This window comes from Watersipora subatra, chromosome 3 (genome assembly GCF_963576615.1).
Source record: "Watersipora subatra chromosome 3, tzWatSuba1.1, whole genome shotgun sequence".
Classification (NCBI taxonomy): Eukaryota; Metazoa; Bryozoa; class Gymnolaemata; order Cheilostomatida; family Watersiporidae; genus Watersipora; species Watersipora subatra.
This window is the reverse complement of record NC_088710.1, coordinates 5,098,114-5,111,918: the sequence shown is the minus strand read 5'-3', so window position 1 is coordinate 5,111,918 and position 13,805 is coordinate 5,098,114. Positions and strand designations below refer to the sequence as shown.

Here is a 13,805-nt window from a genome sequence, read left to right as displayed (position 1 = left end):
GACCTACAATATGCATAGTTAATGTTAATAGAAGTACGTGGAGTAACTTACCCTGACCTACAATATGCATAGTTAATGTTAATAGAAGTACGTGGAGTAACTTACCCTGACCTACAATATGCATAGTTAATGTTAATAGAAGTACGTGGAGTAACTTACCCTGACCTACAATATGCATAGTTAATGTTAATAGAAGTACGTGGAGTAACTTACCCTGACCTACAATATGCATAGTTAATGTTAATAGAAGTACGTGGAGTAACTTACCCTGACCTACAATATGCATAGTTAATGTTAATAGAAGTACATGGAGTAACTTACCCTGACCTACAATATGCATAGTTAATGTTAATAGAAGTACGTGGAGTAACTTACCCTGACCTACAATATGCATAGTTAATGTTAATAGAAGTACGTGGAGTAACTTACCATGACCTACAATATGCATAGTTAATGTTAATAGAAGTACGTGGAGTAACTTACCCTGACCTACAATATGCATAGTTAATGTTAATAATAATAATAATAATAATAATAATGTTAATTTAACTTTTGTAAAGTTTTATTTCCGTTGTGTTTTTAATTTCTTCTGGCTTTTTACTCTTTTTCACAAAACTGAAATAGTTGAAAAAAATCTTCAACTTCCTATTTTTAAAATTAATTTGTATGTTGAAACAAGTATTTGCTGTCAAAAGATTTATATGAAAAGGAGATTGTCATTTGAGGTTTGCTTACAAAGGTCAACCATATGTCAGCGGCAGTTGTTGTTATTAAGAAATCGTAACCTCTCCTGCTCAAGAAATGTCTATGTAACAGTTCTTGCGTTATTGAGATGCCGCCTCCACAAGGCTCAGCACATGTTAACAAAGATAAAATTACACAAATTTTTAGATTTTATCAAAAAAATTTCTATCATTTGAGATTGTTTTTGATGTTTGAGGCTATCCAACTGGCAGGATGTTTCAAGATTAAAATCAACAAAACTTGATACTTGTTAAAACCCTAGACCTACATGTATTAACTATACTATAACTATACTATTAACTATATTTAGTATATTTAATAGGTCTATGGTCTATAGGTCTATGGTTAAAATGCTTAGATTAAAGAGAAAGTGATGGTTATTGCACTTTTGGGAAAAAGACAAACAGAATAGAGATACGTAATGCAGTCATGCTGCAACTTGAATGCAATGGCCGATATCGATAACGATACAGACAGCCGCGCAACTAGTGATGTCACAACCGCGCAACTAGTGATGTCACAGCCGCGCAACTAGTGATGTCATTTTGGCACTTTCTTTTCTTCTGAGCATTTTATTTGCTATCAAATTTTGTCTATTTTATTTTTGAAATATCCTAGCAGTCAGATCACCTCAAACATGAAAAAAATTCCATATAGTAGAAAAGTACTGCTAATTTCTGAAAATATCTACTAAATCTTTGTGTTTCATTTTTAAGCGGAGTACCTGCTTTGTCTATCATTGCTCTGCAGCGTGGCCAAAGCCTGAGTATTTTATAATTGATAAATGCGTAGGTTACACAATGGGTAGGGGAGCATAGCCAGGCTCTTCCTGTCCTCATTATTTATGTTTGTAATTGTTGGCTTTAAAATGTCGGGTGACATAGTTTGACCACCTCTGACTGGTCAATACGAACATCTCTCAATTAATCACTTTTTAATCATTCAAAGGGTGACAATACGTAACTTGATAGCAAGAATTCCGGTGGTAGGTTTACTTGCCAATACCATGAATGCGGTGTTATTGTATTTACGCTCATCCAAAAACAACCTTCAATTACTTCGACAACTTTCTCACCTTGATAAGCTCTTCACAATGAGTAATTGACTTAATTTGATTGGACGTCTTCTGTCTGCTGATCATAATTTATTTATAGCCTATTGATGCTGCAGGCCAGTGGCCAAGTAAAAATTTCATGTCTCATGATCGCAGGTTAGCCCGGTTGACACTAGTTGTCTAAAATAATCTATAGCTAGAAATCTGGCCTAGCAAAACTTATATGAAAGTTCAATAGCCTGAGAGCATTCAGAGTGCACTTCATAGCACTAAAACCTGAAAAGTAACGGGTGTGCATGGCCTCAACTGAAAGGCAGTAGTAACGCTTGTAACCGAAGTCTACTAAATTTTTAAACTACAGTCATACTTCAACTTACGAGCTTAATGCGTTCCGAGACTGAGCTCGTATGTCAATTTACTCGCATGTTGGTGCAATTTATTTATATATAGAACAATTAAATATATATTGCTTGGTTTCCATACTCTAAAAAAAGCAAATAAAACACTCAAAACAAGATATTGTAACAGAAAGAACATGTTGGTTATTGTCCTTACGTACTACATGCTTTCAAAAAGCAACAAATAAAAAATAATGCATGAAAATGTGATTAATTAAAATGTAAAATTAAATACATACAATAGCAGTTAGCACTTGCATTTGCCAGGGAGGGAGATATAAGTTATCCTTTGTTACAACATTTGACTTTGATAAATTTGGATTTTATCAAAGTGTTAAAAGACAAACTTAGAAGCAAACCTAAAAGCAAACTTTCATTTTCAACTAAACGTAATTAAAATTTCTTCGGCGTTCATAGTTTGAAGTTTCTCGCTGGTTAGCGAGAAATTTTTCCTTTTTTTTTGCTTTCACGACTAGCCGGCCGTTTTAAGATAAACCTAACTAAGAACTTTTGCCTTTGTCGCCCTTGCAACATGTTGCGATTAGGACGAACACAGGTGTCGTCACAAATGGTTAATGCATGACCACTAGCCAGCTTGTCCGAATGTCTATTAAACAGTTTGGATAAATAACGCCGGCCTTTTCACATAGCATCGTTTCAGTTACGCTGTCACCGGCCAATTGTTTGTCCAATGCCATCAGCGGTCGTGAAGATCGCGGTACCGTTTAGAAACTATGGTTAGTCCTTTTGCGAACTAAATGCCCTGAATATAATCCTTCTGTTTGATAATTATGAATGTATTTCTGTCATATTGCCGAGCTAGCTCAATCACGCATACACATTTCGCATATTTTTCAATATTTTTCCGTTTAATATCAATTGTTATCATTTGCTTTTTCTTTGTATTATCTTTCATTTTACTGGCAAACTTTTGGTCTACCCACAGTACGTTTAATTCACATAATTCTGCACAGAAAATCGTGCACAAAAACACGGTACAACAGTATAACCTGAGCAGTTGAAAAATACAGAGTGATGCTGTTCTCATAAAACACCTCCGGCATACTTGGCAATTGACTCAAGTGCTCGTATCTCAAACATGGCTCGTATGTTAGTGCTAAAACTTGCTTAAAAGCTGGCTCGTATCTCAAGTTTCTCGTACGTTGGAGCACTCGTAAGTTGAAGTATTACTGTATTGAAAGCCCTACATACGATTATTTTGTTAATAATAAATATAAATAAAGTAATCATACTCTAGGGCATTCAATATTCATCGATTAAAGAGATTTAAGTATTTATATATATTACATATATTATTTTGTTTATAAGGAAAATGGGTTTGGTTATTTAATGGACAAAAACTGTATTTCTTGATTATTAGTTAAAATGATTGCTTCGCTTGATTGGCTTGTTCAACTCTCGCAATATACTGAAGAAACACACAAACCTTGTGTTAGCTTAACGTTTTATAAACTTTCAATAGATATCCATTTTTCTATGTCCCGGTGGGCTAATTTGAATAATTTTGTTTCACTGTACATTCTAATAGTTTTTTACAAGCGGACTTGAAGAGGCAGTTAGTTTGGGAGAACGGATAACGTTATGGATGACTGGCTAGTCAGCAACCTTGACTTTATGTTTGGAATACACTGATCGCTCTATTGTCGCTAGCAGCTCTCCACAGAGTTATCGTGTTCTTTACAATCATTGAGTCTTAGAATTCTCAGAAGGCATAAGATTAAATCAGAATGCTGGTCTTTGTGAGTTGAACTCTCAATCGAAAGTTTATCTTTTAAGTTATAACTACTTATACATCTAAACTATAGCCTGTGGGCCTGATAGGCTGTCATGACCTCTCATTTGCATAGAACGACTTTTTTGTAGAATTCCATAGCTATGCTAATGGTAAATGCACCGCAAGCATTTTGGTTAGTTTTATGGGTTAAAACTTGAAACGCTTTTGGTATTCTGCGGTAACGGTCAAGTACAGTTGATGGAAGAACATTTCTTGTCTCTATTGCTATGTTTCTATGACACAGATAATCCGCAAGTTTGCGACATCCATTTAATGGAAACAGAAAAAAACTCGTTAAATAAGTGAGTTTGTTACTCCCCTATTTTTACCGAAAGTTCCATGTTTGCAAAAGATATAAATAGAACTTGCGAAAAAATGCCATGCAAACTATTCCATTTTAAGCATTTTTCACGCTTCACTCTTTCCTATTTCGAACGCGTGCTGCTTAGAGACAAGAGTGCTCCACTATGACCTATAGCGTTGAACTCCTCACTTTCTTAACAAAGCGTCTGCCGTACTCAGCCACATATGAATATCCATTGAACCACTTATTGGGCGTTAATTCAATGTGGGAACAACTCCAACTCTACATCACCCACACCATGGAGGCGTAGTGTATGTGAAATGAGAGTTGAATGGCTGGCTGCTTTTAGGGCTGTCATGTTTTTGGTAAAACAGTCACAACCAAACAGGCAAATATGAAAAAATACTATTATCAGCGCAGTTTATAGAAACTTTTACTCATAAATATAGCCGAACCTCAACGGACAGTTTTTTTAGTTTAAATGAAATTATCGAAAATTCTTAAGGTGGTGGTCAAATAATATTAGGGTTGGATGTCTCAGCATCATAATGACTCCAAAAAGCGTAGTTAAGGTGTGAGGTAGCTGAGTTAGATCAGGTCAATCTTGGAAGTTGTCAGCTTTCCTGTAGCTTACGCGGGTCTAATTATAGCACTAGCCTTGAAATGGTGAACACTGCACTTTTATAATACCCACTCTCCCTCTGGCAAAACATACATTTATATAGGCTACTTGCAATTGACTGTGTGTCACAATCTTGAAGGTAATTTATTTTCTAAGGCTGTAAATAATTATGTTAGGTTCTTGTTGGAAGTAATGCTGTACTCTCTGTAATTTAGTTTGTGGACGGCGCGGCTGTCTCTTTGCATAAGGTCAGGGAATGCTTAGACACTTGAGAGCAGCTGCGGTAAGACAATATATAGACAAACAACATCTTAGCAATTACACATGGATAAGTGTCATTTTCAGATTATACGGCAAACACTTCGGCAGTAAGGCAGCGCTTTCACTGGTTGAGACAGCGCTGCCACTGCTTGAAAAGTGTGAAAAAGCCCAGAGCTCTGCGGCTGTATGAGAAGCTGGATATCTATGATTGTAATCATGGATTCCAAGTTTTTCCTCATAGAATTCATTTATTTACAAGGTTTTTTCTAAAAGGAAGTTTTTAGATAAGGAAAGTTGTATGGCAAATCGGTTAAATGTTTAAAATGGCAGAAATACTTGATAAACATTTTTTAAGATTTTACTCAGTTGTTTTTTATGCTACAATCTTAAAATAAAAGAAAAATGATGTAAATACGAGTTTAAATTATAATGTAGGTAAAGGTTTGCTACAGAACATATAAATCTAAATTTTTGTGTTTTTGGATTGCCTTCGCGTATCCTAGAGGAGCGGGTGTGACAAAGTATTGAAAAATGATCTATCGCGGCTAGGCATCCTTTTAGTTCAACTCGCAGTCATCTGGATAAGCTGCTTTTAGCGATATGTGATCTGCCAAAGAATTCAATAAAACACTTTTAGCACACATCTGCCGCACTTGTTACAAGGCAAGTGTTCGATCATTATAGCCTGAAAACATTAACTATTTATAAGGATTTCAGGCCATTGCTTTTAATGGTACATTGGCAGGCTTGATTTCATATCTTGCCAATGAAAACCTACCGGACTCAATTATCCTGTAATCTATGTACCATGACAAGCCACAAGCTACCGTAATTCGCTTTAATGATGAAGGGTTCTCGATTGGAATCTGAAAGCCTCACATGTGCTTCTGCGCTCATCCTCTTCACATATCATTTAGTCGTATTCCCTACAAGTAAGGTTAAAGTAGCCTTAATCGCAGATAATTTAATCACCTGAACAAAACAATGAATAATCTACTGGTAAAGCCTCTTGAAGTGGCATCAATACATGACCATCTCGTTGTTGTTGTTTTTCCAAAATCAGGTGAACCGCAAGTGGTTGCAGTGGCAACGTCTTCTTGTTTACGTAGTTGTGATAAACATTTGCAGCTAAACACTCTTTTTTGCCAACATAAATCTGAAAATGTTTGAGAAAAAAAACTAGTTGTTATTGTTGGAAATCATCGAGGTCTGAACCCCAAACTTCTGGGGTCAAAAGTCATTGTCCTATCCAGCACTCTTCTGGATTTCATATCAGTTTATCAGTTTTTGCGATTGCAAAAAAACACATGCAATCTAATAGGTTACAAATTAACTTGCGGATGTCAGGCTTTTTCCATACTATTTAGAGCAATGAATCTCATTAGACTCATAGACCAGCAGTCTTTTAAATATACTATACCTTGTTAATTTCATTTTGTTTGTATATATTTAACTTATGGTACTATATTGTTTTACTTCAAAAGAGATACTGTGCAATAATATAGGTATTGCAGCAAGAGTCTATGGCCTTGGCTAACTATGGCAACTAGTTACATCTTTCTGATATATAATCATAGTTATGCGTATTGCTTCGTCTTTTTTAACTTTCCTAAAAGAAGGAACAAAATATTACCTTGAACCACAGACATTTAAGTGAAACTCACATGTGTCTTTTGATTTTAAACATTTCACAACTACTTTATTTACAGATCCTAATACTAGTTACTAATATAAATTTCTCTAACTAAAAGTTTACATTTTTTCCAGAAATTAAAGTTACACATTATACTACATAATATTGTTGTCAGCAGACTTGTGTGCTGGTCATTTAGATCGATAATCTAGCTGCTGTCATAGTGAGTGTATAGACGACATGAATATGAACTAAGACCTTTTTAAAATATTTTAAAGTCTAAATATTGGTTGTAAAAAGTAATAAATTTTATAAGTTTCATACCCTGGTCTCTATATTTCCAGAATGAGTTTTTGCTAAAGCTGAAATAAATATAGGCCGCTGTTTTATTGTAAGACGAGAGAAACAGATACTATAATATTATATATTATAATAATTAATATTATAATATTATTTGCATTCGCTTCAATAAATTTCTTGTTGCTTATTCATACTGTGCATTTCATTAAATTGTTTTTTATACCAGCTATGTATATATACCAGCTGCGACTCGAGTTTTAGTTGTTTAAGGAGTTGTCTTCACAATATGTTATTTAAAGAAATCTATTTTGTGAGTGTATTACTGCGTAGATTTAGAACACTTGGAAATAAATTTAGATTTGCTTCTAATGTTTTATTTTCCCAGGAGAAGTGGTTTGAATGTAAGTCTACTGTACTAGGAGAACTTCTGCGACCGCGTGAATGTGTAACGGACAGCTATTGTTTGTACAGGAAATGATTCACTCGTGTTAGCTTGTTGATTTTTCACCACTCGTAATCGAACTAGTGTACACGCATAGCATTATTAATAATAGCGTTAAGTTGATCTCTACCGAGTCGTACTCGTAAAACATGATACGTTTTTCTAAAGCCATATTATCGCCTGCTAGTAGCTGTGTTTTACATACAAAAACCACAGCACACCAGACATGAACATCTAGCACACCCTTATATGGGAAAAGTTTTTTTTTTAAATACTATTGAATTAAATGTTATTATTTTTCCATTCCGTCTGACTTTTACTGCCCATTAGCCAGCGAAATAAAGTGAATATCAACTGAAAATAGATGAACTAAAACACAATTACATGTATATACATGTACCTATATATGTATGGGTACGTGTATATGTATATGCATATGCATAACAAAAACGTATCAAGCAAGTTTGAAGATACCACAGCGAGCTTAGCAAATTGCTTTTGCATGTCTATGTTGCTGTCAGCAACTGCCGAACCTGTTTAATGATTATTTGCTATACATTTAACTAACAACTCGAGTGTGCATAAACACGCCGTATTGATCCCTTGAGGTGCCTATTTAGCACTGTGACTGTACTTTTTGCAAGGCCGCTCCTCGTTTTATCAGCTAGAACGTTGATAGTGCCAGAACTTTCTATTCAACATTTCAGACTAAATTTTGTTTAACTCCGTCATTGCAGTAGGTTGAATTTTTTGGGCTTCAACTCCATAAAATCTCCTGATTGCGATAGTTAGATTTTGCCTTTGTACGTTCCGACTGTACTTTATCAACTGACTGCAATCGTTTAACTGTCATCAAAATTTCTGTTCTTGGCCTTGGCTTCAATAGTCTACCTTATTTCTTATAGGTTCTGAAGGGTTTTCCGGAATGCCTGCAAGCAGATATTTGTCTTCATTTGAATAAAAATCTGGTGAGCGAATCTCCAGCCTTTACTGGTGAGCATACAAGAGTTGTCTTACCATGCCTATTTTGTAAAATGCCTGTTATGATGAGGTGTACCATGCTAAAGTGAGCTGCAGACATTACATCATTGAGCTGCAGTAGGGAATTAATCCAAGCTGGTTAGTTTAGTTTGTTATCATCATGAGACTGGAAAGGTTGAAGTCGAGGGCCGCTACGGCAACAATGTCTGTAGAAATCAGGGGAGGGAGACTTGAAGATGAAGACGACGATGAAGCTCCCAGACATGAAAACTTGACTTGATAAAGCTACTATAGTTATCAGCTCTCTTACACTAATATTGGGCTCTTTAATAAAGCCCAGTTTTGAAAATGCGGATTTGTGCAATGAAGTTCTATAAAGAGATACCTTCTAATTCCTAAAGCAGCAGACAAGTGTTAACTGTGAAAACACTAGCTGCATCTCCTCAGGTGTTAGTTTATAGTGTGGTAACATCTAATTGGTCTATTTTTTTCCTTAGACTTATCTTGGTACATTTCCAAGACTCAGACTTTTATGACTCAGATGACTTGTGGTGCAAAAAGATTCTAAGTTGGCTCCAAGCAGTATAGTGGCATCTTCAAAGCATTACAGCTTGCTCCCTAGCATTATAAAGATTATGATATATATTTATTATTATATACCATTGCATGTTATGGTAAAAAGGTTTATGTATATGTAAGAACGAGGCACCATAACACGCCTTTTAAGAAAATGGTACCAAACAGAACATCAGTCGAAATAGCAGAGGAAGACATACCCTCATATGATTTTGGCTTTGTTCAGATTATAATTGCTACAAATAGAACTGCAATAGTTTTGGAGGAATGACATAGTTGTGATTGTAAAACTCCATCACAACTTGTTTGCTGAAGGAAGTTATCGTCCAAAAACCCTCATTAATAAAATCTAGTCAATATGTAAAATTACCCATAAGTTGAAAAATAGATTGCAGTTGAATCGCTAGAAGAGGTTATTGATAACGGTACGTAGAGCTAAAGAGAGTCGATGAATAATATTTTAACTCTTTTTACCAGTAATATTGGAAAAAGTATAAAAGTTGCAGGCAGCCATGTTTTCGATTTTATGCGATGCTCTAAATAAAATATGAACATTAAAAAGTAACATATTTTTAGCACTGTTATAGGTCAATTTCGTTTTTGTAAAAACAACTGTCATAGATCGCTATTTAATATTTTAATAATTTTTTAGGGTTAAGAAGAATGGTGTAAAATTAAAATTCTGACATTCAATTTTTGTAAATTGAAAAGCAGAATCCTAGCTGTGTTTGGGCACTCAGCGAGGCTCACAATCAATTGTTATTTTTGTTGTAGTGTGCATACTCACAAATATTTTACCTTTTGCATTGGTTATAGCCTTTGCGTTGACCTGCTACAACTGCTATTTTGAGGGAACTAAAGCTAGGGTAGACTAATGGATAGCAGTTTCGAAAATAACGCATCCAGTGTGTAGCAAAAACATGAATAGTATAAATATATGTAAAATTTAAACATGTTCTAACAAGCAACTAGAAAAGTTAAAAAAAAGTAAAGTTTAAAACTTTGGTTGGCAGCGGTGGCCTGCCCGCCCCCCTTTTTAATGACTATTCAGCTGCATGATCACACGCTACATATATATAGTGCAACTGTATATATCACATATTTCCATGCTTCAAATAGGTTTGGAGTTGCTCACTGCCAACGAATTGGCACCCAACCATTTCAACGAGTCCATTTCTGCACGATATATAGATCTGTCCAAGATTTGTGATATATTTTTCAAGTCAAAATTCGTTAAAGTAGTTTCGCTTTATAACAGCGAATGCCTTTACACAAAGTTAGCGAAGAAAAATGGCGTCAAATGCATTCGTATTTTACCCTTTATATGATTTGGAGTTGCTTCAACTCCAAACTCATTCGAAACATGCAAAGACTGTGTTTAATATTTACTGAGCAACCTATTAGACAGACAGGGCATCGACCTGACCTAGAATATTGCTTCTAAGTTCGGTCTGTTAACTATGTTCATAGAATATCTCTGTGGAAGACTCAGTTCAACCTATCTGAAAATAATAATTATTATTTTCAGCTTTTAAAGGTCTCTATTTAATTTTATTTTATAGAGTGAACCGGCCACTGTCTAACCTTATTCTATAGAGTGGACCGGCCACTGTCTAACCTTATTCTATAGAGTGGACTGGCCAGTGTCTAACCTTATTCTATAGAGTGGACCGGCCAGTGTCTAACATCAATTTGCTTGTTACTTCTTTAGCAACATGGTTTCATACTATCTTGTACTGACCTCAAGTCTGATTGCATTGACAGTAACAAGAAAATCAAACAAAGAAAGCTGTTGTAGCAAAGCTCTGCTTTACATCATTGAAGCTATACATTTGGAGTCATTAATTTCCTGTAATTTGGCTGACATATTAAAAAAATTGATTTTGTGAGCAGATAATATTATGAACCTAAACCTATAAGTGGTCTGTTAAAATTGCAGGTGCTAGCCCTGGTTGTCTCAGGGCCTTATCAATGAAGTTTCACACAACCCATGTGCCTCCTGGTGACACTTTGGTACACCGAGGTGATGTGCTTAATGCCCTCTATTTTATCTCAAGAGGCTCAATTGAAATACTGAGGGAAGACCTTGTCATGGCCATATTAGGTAACTGTTTTTTGAGAAGTTTACTTATTTGTATTGAAGTTTTGTGTTGCGCAAAGACCAAATACTTAGCTGTACGTGTGGAGAGCGCAGTAATTTTGTCGGAGTTATCCTCTCTCCACTTACAATTGGGGTGAACATTCAACCATCCAAGTTTCTATGCAAAGAGTTTGGCCACTAAAAATTTGTTGGTTGCCAAACTCAGTAATACGATTTGATAACAAGTTGAGTTGCTTTTTTAATAATTTTGTGAATTTTAATGTGATATTTTATGTTTCTTCAACACCTAAAAATACTCTCTTCGTCCGCCAATAAATACTTGCTAATTCTTTATAACTTGTTTGGGTTACACAAAGTAGTTATTGTATTCTTATGCATAACATGGTATATTATCTTCTAAAAAGGATTATTAAGAAAACGTTATGCAGCCTAAGATTTCAAATAATCCAGTGTTAGAATCACTAGCTGTCAATGGAAGAATACACTCTTTGTGGTATCACAGGCTATGTGATGTCTGTAAGTTTACATCTTCCGTATCACTTGAAAATAAATTTAGTTTAGTCAAGCTTCTGCATATTTGAATACTTTTCTTGTGTTAAAAATGAATTTAATGGACTAATTGACAAGCTCCCATAGTATGCATATGCTCATATGCTGAATGTTAAAGGTTGACTTACAACAAAATTCACATTACATTTATTTGGTATCAAAAGATTTACCATGTCTTACTCTGCTGTGTCGTAGGAACAAAATATGTGGAAATGTGATTACAAGCTTTTAAAAGCTGAAAAACGAACAGTTAATCGCAGCCATCATGAAAACGCCGTAGGTTAGAATTCCTTTATTTTGACGTATACTCAACTCGACGTGGTTATTGTTTTGACAATGAAGGGCTCAATATAAACCATCTCGTAGCACTAGTTTATGACAAACACTGCAGGTTCTACAGAAAAGCCCGCATCGAATATAGATGCTCACTACTTTACAGTTTTGTTTCTGTGACTTATCGGTGTGTCGGAGTTTCGGTTTTGTTTTGTTTCATGTGACCCATATTTGTGACCCATATTTCTTGCCAAATGGCGCGAACAATTTCTGCAGCATTTTTCGACTATCACAGGTGACCAACAGGCTCCTCATGTTTATCAGAGGATGATATGCACTCTTTCGAGCTAAGGTTAAAAAAATTAAACGAGTTTTCACGGTAGGTTATAAGATATCAGTGCTGAAAGTGACAGCATTACAATGACGATAAAATAGACGCGTAAGGACAATAGACATGGTTTTATTGAATGCGTGAAGTATATTTGTGAGAGTGTTTCGACAAATGAGGTTACATGAAAGTGTAAACAGAAGCACATCGCGTTCAACTATGTCCCATTTGAGCTGTTTTGGGGATGGATTCCAACCTATGACAAGTTCATGATGGCTGCGATTAACTGTTCATTTTTGAGCTTTTGAGAGCTTGTAATCACATTTCCACATATTTTGCACCTACAACACAGCAGAGTAAACCATGGTGAGCCCTTTGATACCAAAAAACTGTAATGTGAATTTTGTTGCAAGTCAACCTTTGAAAAAACTCTATTTGTAACAGTTGCTTAGCAACAGTTTTTCTACATTAAAGTTCCTTTTGTATACTTATTTTTTACTTGATTGTTACGATTTGGTTTTTGTCTATGTTTGCTTTTAATTCAATTCAATAAACATTCGTTAGCTATATATATAGCTATACAGCTATATATAGCTATATATAGCTATATAGCTATATAGCTATAGCTATATATGTCTAGTGTTTTCAGAAGAGCTGTTTCGGGAGAAGTTCATCACCGCTATATGTATTTCCATTGTGTGGATTATGCTGATTTGAAGTTGTGTGCACATTCAGTTAACGTGTGACGGGTGTCTCAATGGACATTCGCGTGAGGCGGATTAACACGGATGCTTTGTTAAAAAGAATAAGGAATTTTAGGTCGATGGTCATAGAGGTCATAGCGGCACATTTGGAACTGCTCAATTCAAAATAAGAACGGCCGAAATGTGAAAAATGTTTAAAATTGAATAGCTTGCAAGGGCATTTTACACCGCACCATCTGCAAGGGCATTTTCCATTTTCATCAAACAAGTAACGTTCGGTAACAATTTTCCAGTTACAAAACTCGATTGACTTGCGGTTTCTTGCCGTTCCATCTTGCGGATGACACAACGGCGTCATGGAAACATAGTGCATGATAAGTTGATGAATGAAAGGGAAAAACAACTCCGCAAGCTGATCTTGTGACAATGTATCTTTATTGGTCTTCTGCAAATGGGAACCCGTCTGCTCACCGTAAACTGCTTTCATTCACTGCACTTGTCTTTATAAACAGTCTATTTATGTACACACTCGTGTCTCTCTAGGCAAAGGTGATGTGTTCGGAGAGCACATATGCAGATATAAGACAGTGGGAAAGTCAAGCTGCAATGTCAGAGCCCTCACCTACTGTGACTTACACAAAATTCTCAGAGAAGACCTTATAGAAGTTCTTGAAATGTATCCTGAGTTTGCAGAAACATTTGAGAGAAATCTGGAAGTCACGTTCAACCTCAGAGATGTA

The 13,805-nt window shown here is 35.5% G+C and overlaps 1 protein-coding gene across 1 annotated transcript in view; it reads left to right on the top strand.

Annotated features, from left to right (window-relative positions):
* The window catches only part of LOC137391314 (potassium voltage-gated channel subfamily H member 6-like), a 48,125-nt gene that overhangs the window by 15,054 nt on the left and 19,266 nt on the right, over positions 1–13,805 (top strand). The window contains exons 7-9 of the mRNA XM_068077743.1: positions 8,459–8,546; positions 11,050–11,214; positions 13,609–13,802. Of these exons, the coding sequence (XP_067933844.1) occupies positions 8,459–8,546; positions 11,050–11,214; positions 13,609–13,802 (447 nt within the window). The remainder of the gene's footprint in view (positions 1–8,458; positions 8,547–11,049; positions 11,215–13,608; positions 13,803–13,805) is intronic.